Source organism: Onychomys torridus, chromosome 2 (assembly GCF_903995425.1).
Source record: "Onychomys torridus chromosome 2, mOncTor1.1, whole genome shotgun sequence".
In the NCBI taxonomy this organism is placed as follows: domain Eukaryota; kingdom Metazoa; phylum Chordata; class Mammalia; order Rodentia; family Cricetidae; genus Onychomys; species Onychomys torridus.
In genome coordinates, this window is record NC_050444.1 from 93735610 (window position 1) to 93755792 (window position 20183).

The 20183-nt window shown below is 36.9% G+C and overlaps 1 protein-coding gene across 42 annotated transcripts in view; it reads right to left on the reverse strand.

Annotated features, from left to right (window-relative positions):
• Positions 1 to 20183, reverse strand: part of Ptprd (protein tyrosine phosphatase receptor type D) — a 2001112-nt gene that overhangs the window by 63410 nt on the left and 1917519 nt on the right. For all 42 annotated transcript variants that reach the window (XM_036177144.1, XM_036177143.1, XM_036177148.1 and 39 more), the window contains one exon: positions 9409 to 9532. In XM_036177144.1, the coding sequence (XP_036033037.1) occupies positions 9409 to 9532 (124 nt within the window). The remainder of the gene's footprint in view (positions 1 to 9408; positions 9533 to 20183) is intronic.

Below are 20183 nucleotides of genomic sequence, written 5' to 3' on the forward strand. Positions count from 1 at the left end.
CACACAAGAGAAACAAGAATTTCCTCCAAAGACACAGCGCCACTGGATTTGTTAGTGTACCTGTGATCTGATTTAGCCTCCTCATTTTTTTGCAGAATTCACAATTGGTTTTCAAAAGCATTCTTTGGTGTGTGGTCAGTTCATCTCATCACCTCAGAGATGATGGGAGCATGGCTAACATGCAAAGCACCTGTTAGCTAAGGTCTCCTTCCCACTGTGCTGTGTTCCTCCTCTACCTGATTGTCTGCCCTCTGGATTTCTGCTGGGGAGAGCTTTGAAAATGGGCCCTGAAAAGGAGCTAGAGAGCCTTCCTGATTTTAAATACACAGCAAGAATAACCACACAGCTTGGGCAGACTATCAGTACCTGTGCTAGAAGAGACTCATTTCTTGTTAGGGGGCATTTGGCCTGGGGGGAGGGGAAGCACTTAGGTCATGGCAGTATATAGTCTTGCAGTGATGGCTTATATTCACAAGGATGCAATTATTCAAAAGCTCCATCTAGTAATGAGATAATCAGAACCTAGCGTGGGGTAGCCTGTAGGAGCCATGTGTATAAAAGTCACTCAGATCATCAGTTTTCATTGATAACATATGAATATTATTGTTATAAAATCACCAAGCCAACACTCTTTGTAAGAGTGAAATGAAAGAATGCATGTGTAATGTCTAAGATGCCAATGAATATTGTAATTGATGCAATAAGTAAATGAAATAAACCTATTTCACTTTATCTATTGATGAAAAGTAATTTCAACTCCAGATTCTCCTTTCAAATTCTATACTAAACATAGCTAATAGAGAAATAAAATTCTTCCCAGTAATTTCTGAGAAATCTGTTTCTCATGCCTCTATTCTAACATCAGAAACATCACAGAAGACAGAGCTCCTGGTATCTTCAGAATACTGAAGTGTGGATTCATTAACATATTCTGTCTCTGAATACAGTAAAAATAATAAACATCCCATAATGACATAAGACACTGTAGACAGAAAACAAACTCATGTCCAGGGTTTTCTGACTCAATATTTGATTGGCTTCATGAGTAAAAATGTAAACAAAGCAAACAAACACCACTAGCAGCCATCACTTAAAAATGTATTTTCTCTTCTCTGGGTTATCAGTTGAAACAAGAGTTGGGTAATAACATACCTCTACACTAGTTGCTCAGAACTCCATGCAGGGGAAAGTTGCCATTAAAATAGCTGTAATTAGATGGTTTTTAATAAGCCTGAAATTGTGAAATTACTCAAGGTTTCAAAGGCTAAAAATCCTATCTTGCTTGCTACTTGGGACAAATTAAGCTATGTCTCTTTACTGCTCCTCAAAATAAAAATTAAATAGCTTTATATATTTTAAAACAAAGTAAGAAAAGAATTAAACTGTGTCACTATTGTATATAATTAACTTGAAAAGTGAAATCCTGGAAGTGCTACAGGAACCATGCTGTCTGCCTACATCAATGATTGATGTTGTGGACATTGTAAGAAAAATGAGCTCAACTCAACAAATAATTGGGTGGAACTAAAAAAAAAATGGGTTTCTGGAAAAATCAGGTATATCATCTAATAAAACTGTTCTGTTTTAATATACTTTGTGTTTTGTTTTGTTTTGTTTTTTATTATTGATTTTTTTAAACTCATGTACACATGAGTACCCTGAGAAGCTAGGGGCTTCAGATTCCCTGGATCTGGAGTTACAGGCAGACAGCTGTGAGCTCATTCACATGAGTGCTGGGAACCACACTCAGGTCCTCTGCAAGAGCAGAACATACTCTTAACCATGGAGCCATTGCTCCAGCTGTTTCTATGGTTTTTGTAAATAGAATTTAAGAGCTAAGTAATTTCTGCACAAGGTGCCCACAGATTATTCCCTAGTAAAGAAAGAAAAAGAAAGCAGGAAAAGGATATTTATTGACTTAATATAAGAAAGAACATATGTAACCTAGTCTTTTGTGGAAGAAATATTTTTAATTATTTGATGTCAGGGCATCATTTATTCATACTAACTACAATTAAAATTATTTTAGAAAATGTTGGAGTTGCATTAATTTACTTTCCTAATTTTTAAAAATATTGTCATGTTATTCCCAACTCTATCCCCTAAGGGCTCAGCCTCCAGGTTCAGACTCAGAGCTCTTCCTCACTGCCTCCCTTCTGTCATTCCTCCTAGGGCATCTCTATTCTTTGGTGACTTCAGCCAACCTGAAGAACTGCTCTCTACCAGGGACCCACAGCCACAGCCACACTTGGCTAGGAACCAGGTAGGCTACGGGAGCTCTCCTTTCCCCTCCTGGTTAAGCAGCTCACTTTAAGCCCCTCTCCTTGTCTGTCTTCACTACTTTATGACAAGACTCGACACCACCCATAGCATTTTCATTTTTTTGTGTTTTTGATACAGAGGAAGTTTGGTGGAGACGAAGTGGGTGGCTTTTGGGTGGCAATGAAGGTGATAAAAATATAGTGTATGAGAAATTTAAAATATACGCAATAAAAATAAAATAATATTGTCAAGTTTTTACTTATTGAATATACATCAACTTATTGAATATGCATCAACTTTTTTTTTTTCAGGAAGGCCTGAAAAACAAAACAAAACAGAAGAAGCTATTTCACACCAGAGGCATGATATGAAATTGGCAAACACTCCCACTTGTGTGGACATTGAAGATGTTCAATGATTGGTACAGGACTAACTTGGTACAGGATTAACTGCAGAGGCGAGGGCTCACCAGGACTGAAGTAGTCCATCTCATAGTGATGCGTGGAAAATCATTATTGCAGAAAACTACCTCTGATTTCTGGTTTTCATCAAGTGTTTTAATTAGATGTATGTATCTCTGGAATGGTGACTTTTTGAGCTGTTCATTCACTTGAAACTGGTTAAGATCCCACCTCACAAATAATCACATTGTTGTCACCACCATTTGTCATAGATGTTACCTACATTAAGATTTTTAACTGTTTCTATTATGTAAATATAACACCAGATGATATATTCTGAATTTCCACTGAAAGAAAACATTCTTCCCCTTGTTGAAATATGTAATTTTATTACAAGTCTGGTTTTCATTTATCAAGTGCTAATATTTTCTTTTGCTTTATAAACAACTCCAAATACATGCAGCTTTCTCATTTGGATATTGTTAACTTTTCCATAGATCATATCAAAAAATTCTGAGGGAAAAAGAACTTGTTTACAATACTAGTAAACAGCAACAATGGTAGTAGTGTCTGATGTCTATTGGGCATTTTCTTGGTGTCAGGCACTCTAAGGGTTTTAAGCGCATTAATTTGCTTACACTTCCTCCTGATTCTAGGAAGTAGGTACCAGGAATAGAATCATTATATCGTCAAGGAAGGCAAGGTATAGTGACTCCTCTGAGCGAGCTCCTCAGAACCAAGAAAAGTCTAGGATGCATTCATAAGAATGATGTTTAGAGTAGCATTATGTGGGCTGGTTAAAGAAGGTAATTACGAAAGGAAGTTTTTAATAATTGTTTGTTTCAAACCTTTTAATATATTCTCCTCCTATAAGAAAATTAAAACAAATTGCTATGGTCTAAATGGGTATTCCCAGTCCCTGCCTAGTTACATGCTGGAACATAATAGTCAAACTGATAGTGATAGTTGGGGCCTTCAGGAAGTGACTGAATCATTGGGCAGAGTTGTACAACAAGGGATTATGGTCTTTGTAAAAGATCTTGAAGATTAGATTTACCAGTCTTTTTCCAACCCTCCCACCACTGAGAAAATATCTCTCCAGCCTAGAAGTAGTGACATTGTTGGACAGTGATAACTCAAATCCTCAGCAGACATTGAACCTGATGGCATCTTTATCTTAGACTTTTGAGATTCCAGAAATGCATATCTAGTGATTATATATTATCTATTTGTGGCAAGTTATTGTAGCAGCATAAACAGATTTAGATACATGTTGATGTTTTAATAAACATTAAAAATCAGTTTCATAAGCACTAGTGTTGACGAATATTCATAAGTATGTCACAGATCTGCTTTGATAAAAGGGCTATACATATGTCAGTGATTCTGTTTTGCACAAACTCTCGAGCTTAAGAATGTCTGTGTTTTCAAAGGAGCTAATATAGTAATGTCCAAGATTTAATATTTATTTGCCTACCCAGTATTGTTTGATCTCAGAATTCAGAATGATCTTCAGATTTTTACAGATGACAGAAGTGTCAGATAAACCCTTGTTTTCTGAAGAAACAGAACCAAACACATTATGTCAGGATTGCTAAATGGGAAAATGAACTTGTGTGGACTTGGGTGCCCAGAAACTCCCTCAAATGGGAGTTTGGAAATAGTCTATGGAAATATACTATGTGGGTATTCTTTGCTTCAGGTAAACTTAATGTACATGTCAAATCATCAATGGACTCTGCTCTTCCAAAAACTCCCTGTTGACTGTGATAAGTGGCCTGACAATGTCATGTAGCTTTGTAAATTGGGACTTACTTTTCAACCTCATACCTTTATTCAGAGTTCTTCCCAATCGACCGTAAAAGGAATTATTAAGCTAATAACAAAACCCACTTGAAAAGCATTCATAACCTGTTGTTATTTGGAAAAATTCTCCTTGCCTGGAGTCTAAAAAATACACTGGAAACTTTCAGCTCTCAGGTTTCTTCATAAATATTTCAAAATTTCTCGACAGTTATGTCAGCCAAGACTGAATGTATTTTAAATGAGAGACTATGGGCCCAGATACAATCATCACAACTGCAAAAGCAGCACAGGTTCACATGGGGCACTGGGGAGAATCACAGCTTCAAGTCTGGCTAACATGACCTTAGCATTTTGGCTTTACTACTTCTCACTATTAACAATAAGAAGAGCTCTCATCTTTTAAAAAGTGTACTTTTTGTGTATAATATGCATTTATGTCTATGAGTATGATGTGCTTGCATTTGTGCATGTGAGGCAGAAACAGAGTACATGTGCATGTGTCACTATGGACATGCAAGGGTCAGAAGACAACCTCAAGTATCAGTCTTCACCTTCTACCTTGTTTAGGGCAGGGGCTCTTGTTTGCCAGTGCACTGCATATACCAACCCACACGGCCATGCATTCATACAGACCCTCCTGTTTGTAATGGGAGCTCTGACATTAGAGACATGAGCAGAACATCCTGGTTTTAAGTTGATTCTGGGAATTAAAACTCAAATCCTCATGTTTGTGTGACAAGCACTTTAATGAACCAGTCCCAGCCCAATATCTGTATTTTTAATGTTTCCATTTTCTCTTCTGGAAATCAGATGACAAATAGCTTTTCAGGATAATGTGAATAATATAGATAATAAAGCTAAAATTCATGACATGGTGTCTTCTGTATAATAAACACTTAGATAATCAGGCCCACTCTAAGTTCTAATTGTTGTTTTTGCACCAAAAACATTTTAATATTGTCTTATATTTAGGCTTGGACAGTGGCTTTTTTTTTAAGTCTTTGCCAATATAGCTCTTAAAGTAAAATGTTAATTATAATACTTCTGATGAAAAGTTAGCACTAATGCTAGTGAGGCTGAGTTATGTTTCAGAACAGAAACTTGTTTTATATAGGATAGTAATGAAAAATTCTTGATAATTATAAGACACTGTAGTAGAAATATGCCATAAACTACTATTTGTGGGTTTTATAAAAACCTGAAGATACATTTAAACGCTTCCAAGCAAAGATTACCCACAGATTCAGTAAGGTACCAATGCCCTTGGCTGTACTTCTTTAAGGTTATGCCTGAAGCATTTGGATCACTGAGGATTTCTGATGCTGGGCCATGTTTTGGGTTAGGTATAGCATAACCTGGGAAATGAACTTAAAGACACAGTACTTAAGTTAGCCCTTAGCCTAGTGACAAATAAAAAAAAGGATTTGGGAACAAAAAGTTAAGGCCAGGCTTTAGGAGCCATACCCTACACAGGAAAGTACTGTTGGTGACCTGAGGTAGTGGGAGGAGTGAGAAGAGATGGGTTCTGCAGGGTGTAGGGCTACCTTCTGTGTGCTCAGTTTTCTCCTAACTCATGCCTACTAGTAAATATACTAGTAAATACAAGTGAGATATTTATGATAGCATTGTGTTAGTCTGTAAGGGAGAATAAATATAATAATCCTGTGAAGAACTGCCTAGATCTCAGGTTCCAGGAAAGAGAGGCTGTAATTGAGAAAACTGATAACAGAAGAGCAAAGGTTACCTAGATACAGGGACAACTAATACCTCAAAGTCAGGTTTTTTGTTCTTCATCTAGATCTCTCTTGTTCTCTGCTTTAATAAAAAGTATAGCTTCTGAACATTTTACACACTGTATAAGAGTTAACAGATTATTTCATATTATGGTTACATGCACATGAAAATGGGCTACAGCCAAGGGGTGATGGCACATACCTTTAATCCCAGCATTCAGCAGGCAGAGGCAGGTGGAGCTGTGAGTTCAAGGACAACCTGGTCTACAGGGTGAGTTCCAGGTAGCCAGGGTACACAAAGCAAACCCTGTTTCCAAAAACCGAAAAAAAAAAAAAGTACTTGAATTTGTTCTTTATTTGAGAATATCTGACTTAAGTCATTAAACCAGCTCCTGTTACATCCCTTGCTCAGGAACCACAGTTTTCTCATTCCAACTGCTTAAGTGGATCTTATCAAAGTGGCAAATAGACTTGTCCAAAATTCACCTGTGTTTCTCCACCCATTTTTTTCCTGCTGTGTAACAACTGACACCCTTCTGTATTTTTACTTCGGAACTGTTCTGGGTTTCCTCGGTGCAGGTCAATGAGTGATCTGGAAATGTCAGGAACGTCACCACTTCCAAGCAGCTTAGGATGCAGGCTGCAGCCATGCAGGATCCCTGACCCCTTTCAGCTTTTACTCTTTTCACGATCTCAGTGGAAGGAGGGTAAATGCTTACACTATTTGACAAGTTAGAGACAATGGAAGTCACTGCACCCATTTCTGTTTCTTCTCTAATGGCTGTCAGATATTCTGCCAAGTAATATGAAAAGAGTAGCCAACACTACCAGGAAAAGGATTACAAAGCCATCATAGTTAAAACTGTCAACCCCAATCCCTTCAGTTAGCCAAAGGAGATAGAGCACATTAGCTTTTACAAACAGGGCTAACAGCAGTTCCCATTTTCATTTGGCCCTGTGTTGTCCAAGCTACCTGCCAAGGAGCCTCAGTCAGTGCTGGCTATGCAGTTCCTGTGCACAGCATTCTCCCCTCTAGGACTGATACAGAATGAATGACTTTCACCTGCAGTACTTCCAGGTGAGGCAGGCTTGGTCTGAGATAAAATGATCTTTGTGGTTATAATCTCGATTAAAGCTCTCCATCTAGCCCACAAATTTCAATTAAATTCTTCTAACCTTTTGCATAACAGAACATTGGGAGACTTTGGTTTCTAGGTCAGCTCTAGATTTAGGGTATATCTGTGGGCACAGAGTTATAAAAAGGCAGGTTTTAGTCTGAGTCAAGTGCTTCTGCTTCTGCACTGTAAAAATGGCCTAAGAATAAAATGGACATAAGTTTCCAACTGCCATAATAAATGCACCAGAGTTCTCACACCACCATCTCAACAACCTTTCTTGTAAGATGTGAAAAATAATAGGCTAAGGAAAGTTATCGCAAAGTATCAAAAATATAGGGATTTGGTACGAAGGAAAGCAAAAGCTGACAGGCAGCTAGCTCTCTAGAGTTTCTTGCTTATTTACCTAGTTGCTTCCATATTTACTTGAAAGATTTAGTTCCTCTATTTGTGATTTAGTTTTGCTCCTCATTTACTATGATAGTGATTTTATAGATAAGAAACTACTATTTGTTCCTTTTACATTGTAAAGTGGATACATTGAACTAAAATACAGAGCCCATCTTCAGCCATCCACAAACATCAGCTTAAATTTCTCAACAAGACCGTGAAAGATGTAGTTACCAATGTGACCTAATCCTGCTGGCAAAGTTGATTCATGATAAGATTAATCAGTGTTTTGGGGATGGAAGAACATTTACATTTGAACACTACTGTATCCAACCACTAATAAGAGACATTACGATACTTTCCAACATCAAAACTAATGTTATAGAATTTTATGGTCCACTGATACCACATAAGGCCAATTTGAGCCAAAAGCAGGCTGCAGGTACATGCTTAGTCAAATGATTAAAAAAAAAAATATTTTACTCCCAAGTCTGGGAATTAATATCTTGTTTCCTTTTATGCTTACCAAATATGCTTTAAGATTTTAAATTCATATTTGACTTGTGTTTTTGCTCATCCAGTTGTGAGACATAGTGTTGTGGAGGTCAGAGGTCAACGTACATCCTTTCACTATGTGGATCCTGGGATTCAGCTCAGGCTCCTTGTAAGTGGCTTTGCCTGCTAAACCAATTGTCTGAAACCATGACAGCTTTCAAGCTAAGATCTATGAGATAAGGTGGTTGCTACCATAGGTTTTTTTTTTTTTTAAAGCAGAAAAAGAAAAATACATATATACTTGAACCACTGTAGATGAGACCATCTGCACTGTGAATTCCTGAAAGGATTAATCAGAAGCCAGTAATATTCAACGATTTCTAAAGCAACTGCAAGAGATTAAACAGAGAGCCTTTGAGCATGAAGAGTGACTCGTGACAAATGTGGTATGTGACAGGTGGTAGCTCAGGTTGCCTGTCATGACATGTGAAAAGAGTTAGGTGGCATGAAAGAATATGTTCTAAGGTCTTTCAAACTAATAACTTTCTATAGGCTACAGGTCTACTGAAATTCTGATTGTCAGGAATGAACTCCCAGATGTTTTAGAATGGTACATGCAGGGATTGATTATTGGAAGAAGGGAAGCAGAAACCGCCCTCCTGGGTCTGCTGAGGAACAACCCTCCTCATTCATCATCCCCTCTAGAATGTACTTCCAACTGCAAGTGTGAGAGACAGATTGCGAAGCCATTCTCAGTCGATACCCTCCATATTTCCAAGGTGATTAGTTTCTGTTAATCACCATATCACTGACTCCTAAGTTTACCCTGTCTCCAGTAAGCAGATGCAGATTTATTTCAGACACCCTTTCCCTTACTTCCTAAGTAAGTACCTAGTGTACAGGTCCCCTTCTGAAAATCATTAGTTATCTCATAACTATCAACAATCATAGGTAAGCTGAGCATTGCTTTCCACATAAGAACATCAGTAAATTATCAAATCTTCATGGAGGGATGCTCTATGACGGTAGCAATGAAAACATGTTCCTGTGACTCATTTTTGGAAGAAAGAAAAGACGCCAATAAACTGTGCCTGGGTTAGAGGTAAATGTTTTCATAGATGGCTAACAATCCAGGCAATACTACATTCCTATGCAAATATTTAAGCCCTAGAAACAGCAATTTCAATAATATATGCGTTTTCTTACCTTCTATTGCTGATAAGAGAACCCTAGAGTGATCATATGCAATGACATTTGCATATCTGTTCTTTGGTTTGTTTACTTCCAAGTTTGAGTGTTCCCATGTGAACTGCTGGCCAGGGTCAATTGACTGTAAAAGAAAAACAGTGTACACAAAGTCAATACTGAAAAATAAGGAATTAAGGCATTTATTACAAGGAATGGACATAATTTAAAAAGAAATTCCAAAGTCACACTTCATAAGGATGATTTTAGCTGTGAAGCTGAGCATTAACATAACCCACATAAGCATATACTAACCAATATCTTAGGAGTCATTACCAATCACCAATATTGACGCAAATGAAAAGCATCAATACAGAAGTTCTGGTAATATTAGAACAGTAGGGATGTATCTTTCCATTTCTTTCTCTGCTGCTGTAGTTTACAGGTTATTTTAGTTCAATATTCCTTTTGGTGCTGTGAACATAATTTTCCTGGGGTACTCTTCCGAGCCTTTCCTGCTGGACCCATGCACATACTTTCATTTGACTGGAGTACTCCTTCCCAGTCTTTCTTGCTGGATCTGCACACACACTTCCAGTTGACTGGCCTTCCCTTGGCTTTGCTGAGCACAGGCTCTGCTTCTGATTCTCTAACCTATGTGCTCCTGTCATAAGGGACATTTATGATTTTATTTGTTTCTTTATAACATAAAATAGCCAATAACATGGCAATATGTACAATCCAAACAGTTGACAGTGCCAGCGATGAAGGGAAGCCAGTAATCATCATCACAGTCAGAAAAACTACTTATATTTCTACAGAATGTTTGAGTTGTTTTTCTGCTTACAATATTATTTCTGTGTATTATCATCATGTTTACCAAGTTTGCCTCCTTTTATCCCCGAGGTTTTTTTTCCTTATATTTTCTAATTGTCTTAGTTCAAGCAAAAACAAATTACAGTATGTACTATGTGGATATAACATGCATTTGTAGGTAACTCAACAATGATTTCAAAACTACATTCAGGCTTAATTGCCTAATTGAAGAATTCAAAAAATTGATAGTGGGAACAAGCTGTATGGTACATACGGAAATATAGTCTGTGAGAAGGAAACCTAAAACTTACAGGAGAATTGTAATGGGTACTGGGTTATTATGCTTTGCAACAAGTATAATATAACTTCCTTAACTCTTAGGAGATGGCTCCTCCACCCCCTCATTTGGCAGATGAAGAGGTAGAAGAAAAGACTGACTCAGTAAATCTGACTGCTGAAGGCCTTCTCTGACAGGCAATGTGTTCACTGGTGTTAGTAACCTAGTTAAACCTGCAGGAATGACTCAGACACTTCAAATGTAGGCCAGTGAATCAAAAGCTCACTACTAACTACTGGTTGGTAGTTACAAGGCACAAGGCTGCGTAACTGTCCAGAATGCCACTGTAGAATGAAGAAGCCCAAGACAGGAAACATATCTAAACACAAACATTCTTCATCTCCCAACTTATCATCCTGTGTCATTCTAGGACAATTACATAAGAAATCAAGTTTTAAAAATGAGGTTGGCTTCACATGGATGATAGGACAGATGGGACGCAGCTTACATTTATACTTGTTTTACACGGATCAAACAAACATTGATTAAATAATGCTGACTTGCCTTTGTGCAGCTCAGCATTCATCCATCTGTATCTATCTGTCTGACTGAACATTTAACAACACACAGCACAGGTCATTATTTTTGGAGCTTGTCAGAATGCTGAGAGCAGTAAACTCAGGAAAGAAAAAGTACAGAAAGTCGGTGAGGTATACTACCATCTTTTATACTTAAAAAAGAAAGAAAGAAAGAAAAAATAAAGTGCTTTGAAAATCACCTTTCCATTATCCATGTTAGAAAGGCAAAGAAATCATAAATAAGTGAAACTCTTATTCTATTTTTTTTCTCCTTTCTTGGTGCTGGTGATGACATGGGAGCATTGTCATCTGTGTCCCCTGGCCTCTGTTGTTGCAGTCTCTTAAGGGTAAATATCATGACCAACATGGACAAAGAACAACATAGATGCTGGCTGACAGGGAAGGTAATTTCCATTTCAACCTCAGATACTTAGCTGGTGCACCCTGACCATTCAGCTTCCTATTAGAAACTAAGAGGAATTCATTGGAATAATTTGAAATTAGCACCCTTTCGTTCAGTGCACTCACTGATCCCCCTCCCCCCACCTTGGGCCTACTGCTTGTGTGTTCGTTTCTGTTCAATTCTTCCTTCCTTGTCAATCTCTGCCAAACAGGCTTCTCTGTGATACTGATGCAGCTTTAGCACTCATGAGCATCTTTACCCTCCTTAGCTACAGTGCTGCCTAGGTTTCCTTCAGTCTCTGCAGAGCTTTGAAAGCTGAAGTACAGGAAGCAGACTTACCCAACCAGAAGTTGATAAATGGACTTTTATATTTCATAAACAATATGAAATCTGTATACTATATTGTCACAGAATTCATAGGTAAGAATGCTTCATTGTATTTATAGTTTATTTCTCCAGCCAATCAATAGACCCTCCAACTCCACACCCCAGATGTATGCTATATGGTAATAACAACCTAACCAAGATGCCAAAGAGTTTTTCACATCCCTGTCTGGACACAAGAGATCTAGGTAGACTGCCCCTCCCCACCATGACTTCAAACAAAGTCATTTTAATGCTAACAGACTTTCAACTCAGTTGCTTCTGGGACTGGTGGGACCAGATGCAAGGAAATCTCCTTTGTGGGTAATTCAAAGAAGAAAGGCAGTCTCAAGCACATACTTGCTAATGTCAAATACTTACTGTTAAAATCTCAACTAGAACTTTATCTTAAATGAGTAAGTGGAATAATAAACTACATGTAACATATGAAGTTCTAATTGTGTACTGTATTTTTATTTTTAAAAAATGCAATGAAAATGTGTGTCTATCTAATAGCTATCATTTTTGCTGTGTTAACTCATTTAATTTAAAAAATTTTAAAAATCCTATGTGTGGGTATCATGTTTATCATGGTACTCTCCATGTAGTAAGTGAAGTGCCCAGAAGTAAAATGATTTGTTCACAATTAAATAGCTACTAGGTAGAAAGGTCAAGTGTGCTGTGCTTCCTTTGCAGCTCAGTCAGAGTTTACTTGATGGTTTCATACGTGTGCTGGTTCTTCAATACAGCAAGAAAACTTGGAATCAAAACTCTGTAAAGAAAGGCTGATCTCTGTTTGTGATTCTAAGCACAGGACAGAATCCTCATAAATTTGCACAACAGATTATAGGACATGAGTGACACTCCCTGGGGATGACCTTTTCTTCACAGTGCTGAGGTCATCATTTTAAAGCAATGTTCTTTAGTGGTTTTTAAAATCCAACCTTTGGGTCAAAAGAAAAATATAATCCCAATTTTCAAAATAGCACACAATCCATAATCATAAGTACTCAATGTTACACTTCATCTTCCACATTATCCAAGAAAAAAACCTCAAAATATGCCTTTAGATAATCATCAAAGAACTACCACAAAAACAGATTCAGATTCATTCTGGGTTTTTTTTTGTAAGTTTGTAAAACAAATAACAAAAATTTAATTATATAGGAGCACTAGACCAACTATGTTACTGGCCGAACTATGGGCCAGACCATTTGCATTTTTTAACTGGGACTGAACTTTCGATGACCTTAGCTTCTGGAGAAATCCTAGCTTTCCACACAGTTCATATGGTTCTTCCACAGTGTGGTTCACCCTGAAGCACTCTCAAGTCCCTTTTGAGTTTAGAAGAGCAGGCCTGGAGCTGCGTGGTAATTCACACAGAAGGTTGTTTCTTCTCTTCATTTATTTTTATTCATATTTTCTCTCCATCCCATTTGAAAATGGTAAACTGGTGTATATAGCCATGTGAAAAAAACACATGCTTACAGAGTTAGGAAGGGCTATATTTTCCACAGTTGGCAATTGCCAGGAGAACATTCTTCCAAGAAAAGAACATGCATTTAGTGGAAGCTAACAATCTCTCATAAGCCAGAATGTGAGACGAAGTGGAAAGTATCAGCAATATCTGAAAGACAAGGGTAAGGCTGGTGTTTTCAGCTCTGGTTAGCTGCAGCAAGTGAAGTAACTTGAGTCTGTGTCCTGTGTGTCCCTTCCCTCCATGGTCCTTCCCTCTGTGGTCCTTCCCTCTGTGTCCCTTCCCTGACAGGTCAGGTCTGTGTCCTCACGTTCTCTTTGCTCCCCTTATCCAGTTAGTTATCAGCTCTTGTTGAGTCTTTCCCTGTAATAGGATCTCCGACACAGAGTGTGAAGAAAGGAAACAGGACTTTTCGAGATTACTAGTGTTAATGAATGGACAGAGAGGCATTCTTCCTTGAACAGAAGAAAAAAATGTATACAATTCATGAAAAAAAATTATTAATGTACCACACTTGTCAAATGTAGTGAAAAAGTATTTCAGACAGATGCAAAATTTTGCCTTCTGTTAAAAGAATTGAATTGAGATTTGAAATTTTGAGCACAGTTTGTAACAAATACAAAACTTTATACATAAAGTGTTATTTAGTCTTGTATTTTTTAGAATTATGATACATGGAGGAAGTAGAAAGGATAACTATGCCCGGAATAAGAGACTCAGCTATGTGAGGTAATTAAGGTGACTCTTGCTCAATCCCCTATACTCTGTCAAAGCAGTACAGATAAGTTATTGTTTTCTTATGTGACTCTACTCCTGGAAGTACTTTTTTCACATTTAAATTTATTTGCTAATTTATTTTTGAGATTATGATATAATTACATTATTTAGCCCTTCCTCCAAACTGTTCTATATACCCATCCCTTGTCCTTCAAATACATGGCTTATTTTTTGTTAATTTTTTTTCTTAATTTAAGAATTTTTTTACTCACTTTACAGACCAACTGCAGATCCTCTTCTCATCCCTCCCCCAGCTCTTAGCCTTCACCCCTCTCCTTACCTACTCCCACTAACAAGTTCCTATGAACTCATAAACTTTAGACTGACAGTTGTGGAACCTGCATGGGACCAGGTTAGGGAGACAGCTGTGCAGCTGGGCTGTTTGAGGGCCCCTGGCATTGGGATCAAGATCTATCCCTGGTACATGAGCAGGATTTATTAATTAAAATAGGTTACACATTCTCAGGAACACTGTGAAGTTTGATAGTTGTGTTCTGCTAAGAAACAATTCTCTATTGAATATAATCCGTGTGTGTCATTAAACTGATTCACATACGAATCTTCCCTTTCCTGAAGGTACCAGTATGCCATGTTTTGGTACTGCATGGTAAAGAATAAAAAGGATATTAACTGATTGCTAATACTGATGAATCTGTATCTGTCTTCAAGGATGAAGGCAAAGCATCTGTTGAAAAGTTTTGACTGAAAAGTAGCATATCTTATATCTCCTACATGTATCCACTGAGTGAGGTCAGAACAGCCCCTGTCTACTACAACTCAGCAAGCTAGTAGAATTTATTTCCCCCTTCATGCCAATTGTATTTATGTCCACATGGAATTATAAAATGTAGGCTGTTGCTTTGTTATTACTGCAAGGCAATTCATTTTTTTGGCCCTCTATTTATTATGTAACAACACGTCCAACTCTATCATTTGGAACCTCATCTCCTTTTCAACAGAGATAACAAAACAGAACACAAGTAGCTACATGAATTGCTTACTTTTCCCTTTCCATTTGATAATGGAGACCTGTTCATTCATAAAGCCAGCACATTAGTAGATTGTAAAAGGGAAGAACAACTGAAGAATGGATATCTTGATTTCATGATATTGCTAGAGCAAGGAACAAATAACACTATAAGGAGAACAGCAAATATAAATCATAAGGAGGTTTGCAAATGACATTAGTGGACTCTAATCAATATTAGTTCTTCATAAAATGTAGAAAGTTTTAATGAGATTTTAAACATCATTTTGTTTTACTTTGTATCCTGTAGTTAAAATGTTAGCCTTTCAGTATTGTTTTTGTTTGCCATTTATTAGGAAGGATTTTTTTTTCCATTTTGTTTTGCTTTGTGTTAAATTTATCATTTATCCCTTTCCATACAAAGAAATGAACTCAAAATTGAAAAATAAGACTTTTGTTAATGTTTAATCAATAACTTGTTTTCTGGATCAGAAAATTAAAGTTTCAACATCCAAAATGAAATAAGAGTAACTGATGCTTTCTCTTTGTCTGTGGCAGAATACAGGGAATTACAAGCCATCACTTAAAGAATTTCTCACTTTTATCACAAAATGTGTTTAGTGCAACTATCAGGTGGAGACAGAGCTCTCAGCAGGTGCCCTTTGGGTACAGCACACACAGGACTGACTCCTGGCTGCTAACGTGATTGCCCTTTGCAGGCAAAGTAACAAGACAGAGCACAACACATGGGTTTCAAATTAAAGAACCACATGAGGTGGCCAATGCTCCTCATATCCATGGCCATGGTGTGTGGGTATTTTAGGAAGTATTTACACTCTAAGGTATCATGTACTCTTTCTTTCTTCTTATATGTGATAAACTAAAAAAGCCTCCATAAACTAATAATCTAGGATTTTAGTTCATTTTCATTCTAAACTGAAAATGTGTTTTATTTAAAACATATAACATATAGTGACTTGAGACTGTAAAATTAAGGAATATCCCTAAAAAATATTTTGTTTGAAACTGCATTGATTATATTTCATTTTAACACTTTTGAAAAACTAGAATCAATAGAGAATATTGTTACTGGATTTGAGGTTTATCTAGTATTGTAACTCAATGTTTTCTGCACAGTGCATTTTAAAATATATATTTTAGAATGAATATATAAAGAGTACCAGGCAGAATGCAGGAAACAATGAGAAACAGATAAATCCATTTCCTTCTTATGGTCTAATGATAATAAGTAGATATTGGAGAAGGACAGTGATATGTAAAACCAATTAAAATAAAGTGAAAACTGTAGCCGCATGTGCCTACAATGGAATTTCTAATGGACATTATTTTTTCTTTTCTTTCTTTTATTGAAAACAGATTCTTTTTTCTCACATGATATATTCTGATTAGGGTTCCCCTCTCTCTAACCCTAGTTCCTCTGCACCTCCCCTCTCATCCAGATGCACAATTTCCTGTCTCTCATTAGAAAACAATTCTCTGAGGGAGAATAATACAATATAATAAATAATAACATAATATAGTATAATATAATATGATGAAACAAAAACTAACACATAAGAGTTGAACAAAACAAACAACTGGAAGGAAACGAGCCCAGGAGCAGATGCAAGAAACAGAGACACATTTGTTCCTCCACTGTGGAATCCCACAACAATACTAACCTGGAAGCCATTATATATATTATAGATAAGAGAGAGAGAGAGAGAAAGAGAGAGAGAGGGGGGGGGGAAGAGAAGAAAAATACATTAAAATAAAAATAATAAGATAAAAGTTTTAAAAATAGAAGAGGAGGAGGAGGAACCCTGACGCAATATTATGAGACAAGGAGCCTCCAGAGATGCTGTAGAATCATTTTCTGCTGGACATTTACTGCTGGGTATGCAGCCTACTCCTAAGAGCATTTTTTTTTTCAGTAAAACTCCCTTGGATGAAACTAAATTTTTATTTGCAAGTGGTTATCAATTGGAGATTGTTAAGATCCCATCTTAACTTTGTCATATATGAAACCCACTCTGACCTAACCTTTGGAACAACATAGCCGAACTTTGCACCTTTTCCCTGCTAGATAGATGACACAGTAGCTATTAGCTAGTTTCTACTTAGTCCAAATTTTCTCTATTGAAATATGTACTATTCTAATATAATGTAGTTTTGAAAGTTTTTTTAATCAGTTGTGCTCTACAGACACCTCAAGGTCAGAATGTTGGGAGCTGTGGGGAGAGTCTACAGGTTCTGCTCAGAGAGAATGAATATGCCAGACCAGAGTAATCATAAAGGCTGAGTTTAACTTAGATTACAGACCCTGTTGACATTTGTATCTCTGGTATAGTTATTAATGGGACCATCTTTCCGTCTCAAATATCTCAATTCAAGTACTAAACTACATGATCACTGCAGGCTAGAGTCATCCCAGACTTTCTTATACTCAAATTTGATAATGTCACAGCATCACAGTCAAACCTGTGTTTGTGTGTCACCATGTGTAATGAGATAGATGTGTGGTTTAGTTAAATATTGAATCTACATATAAACCCAATCATATAGACAAGTGGGCAGCTGCAAAGTAAAAAGTGCTTTTATTCCTCCAGTACCTATCTCAACTTACTTAACAGTGGGGTGTGACAATGGTGTATTTAAGTCAGAAGGAGAGGAAGTCACTGGCTTTGCTCAGTGGTTCACCCTTACTCAATGTATCTATGAAACCTCATCATAGAAAGGAATACAAAAAGACAGACTGTGTAATTTTTAGTAAACTTCTATTCTGTTTTCCATAAATTCAAAATCTGAGCCTTTTGCCATTACTACTTTTTCCTTCCTAGATTTTTTTGCACTTACTTATTTTGTGTATATGTGCATGTGTATATGTATGTGGTGGATATATGCTATGGAGTATGTATAGAGGTCTAAGGACAACTCTTCTACTGTGTGAGTCTTGGGAACTGAATTCAGGTCATCAGGTTTGGAAGCCAGCACCTTTATTTACTAAGCCATCCTGCCAGCTCTGCATTTTATTCTTTTGGGGAAGGGTAGAGGGTAGAAGGAACATGGTAGTGAATACGTTGTCTGGATGTAGGTCCATCTGTAGAACAAAGACCAGGGTTAATATTCTTATTTTATACCTTGATAAGTCATTCTAGTCATGATCTTTTATTTTGTACCTAATGTAATATTTTCTAGTATTCATAATCTTCATTGGAAGAATAGGTATAATTATGCCATCATATTTTTTTCTTAGTGCAATGGAAATGGAAACACAGGCTTGTTCTGCTGCTCAAGTGTTCAAGCAATTCAATTACACATTTCCAAATATGAAGTACTTTTGAGAACATACATGTCATATCTCTTCAAAACTGCATGCATCAACATGTCTACATAGAATATGGAAATTCAGGAGGAAGATGACCATGGGCATCTGGGTAGCTATGGGATCACAGTTACAATTGTGAAAGGTAATGTTCCCAGAATCCAATTCTTATGTTTATAAAACCAAGAATCAAGTTGTAAAGGAATATGACCTCATCAATGTTGTTTCTTCATCTAAAGATCTGGCTTAGAGTTAATTCCTTTCACTATCTGACAGATATTTTTCCTACTGTGTATCTTCTTCAAACTCTGAGCCACGCACACACACAAAGATTTCCAAAGGTTGTACTATAGGTTTACCAGGACGTACTACAATCTACATACAATTTTGAGGGTGAAAAACAAGTCATTGCCCCAGACAACTGGATAGTAGATCCACTGAAGAATAATTTCTACTTATGAAAAGAAATTATGGATAACCTTAATGTAATAGGAGGCTGGTAAATCAGTGTAATATTGATTTATTAATAAAATGAAGTTGCTATTTTCTACTGATATAGACATATACTGCCTCTAAAGGTTCAAAAGATAACTATGGTTAAAATGTATACATACATATTCATGCTACACACACACACACACACACACACACACACACACACACACTCCACTAGATACCTGACAATGACAATAGTACTTATTCTTATCACTGGGGTGAGGGCATTCATATTTTAATCATTTTCCTTATGTTACACCTGAATTCTTTAGTTTCTAATTTTGAAGCATTCTACTGCTATACAAATGAGTTTTAGGACACTTTCCAAAAACTATACATTAGATACAGAGGCAACAAATTTTAGAATTCAATACTTGGGATAGTGTTTTGAACAATCCTTAGCAGGTGTGTCACTTGGACTTTCTAGTCTAAGAAGGACACACACTGTGTGGATTAACCATCAGGAAGGAGTCCTGAAAAGCCAGCACAAAATTAGCTCAACCCTTCCAAACTCACAAAAGAGGTTTAAACTCTTAGTCTGAGGATGAGGACTAGTGAGTCTATCCACTTTCATCATTATACCTGAATCTTTCTTAATTCATAAAATAAAGAAAAAGACACTGCTTCCTATTACTGATAATGAAATGTAGGCTTGGACCATGATGCCACTTTCCATGAGTCACACTGGGAGTTCTGGCTTTGAAGTCTGAAGTCTTAATCATGACCCTCTAACATATGCACAAATTATAAATTTGCTATCATAAATCTTAACTTCTTATTTCAAAACTGTGGACAGTAAGGAAAACAGATTAACTCCAGATGTCTCCGCCAGTTTGGTCTAATGATATACTCATACCATGGTCATTTCCAAAAATTCTGTGGTAATGAAAGATAAAACTACAAGTTTCCATGTGGTGAGATTTTTAGTAAAGTATCTTTTTCTTTAAATCAAATAAAAAAAAGCATGAGATCTTGAGTACAAACTTTACCTTATATAATTAGGCACAAAAAGATACATTTCTACACACACAACGGAGCACCCCTCTTGGTTTTTGCCTCTCATACACACCAGAAATTCTGAGCAAAGGACAGAAGCTGATGTATGCCCTCTCCTTGGAACTGAAGAGGAATAATGGAGCACAGGATAGAATGGTATTGGCAGAGACCACTGAGAACGGTGAGACCAATAACTCATGAATAACAGTCTGCACTAACAACTTTAATGACCAGTTTAATGGTTTAATGGATAGCACTTTAAAAAGATTTCTAGTACAAGCCTGCTGAAAGCTTGCCTCCAATAAATCTGTCATTAACAAAG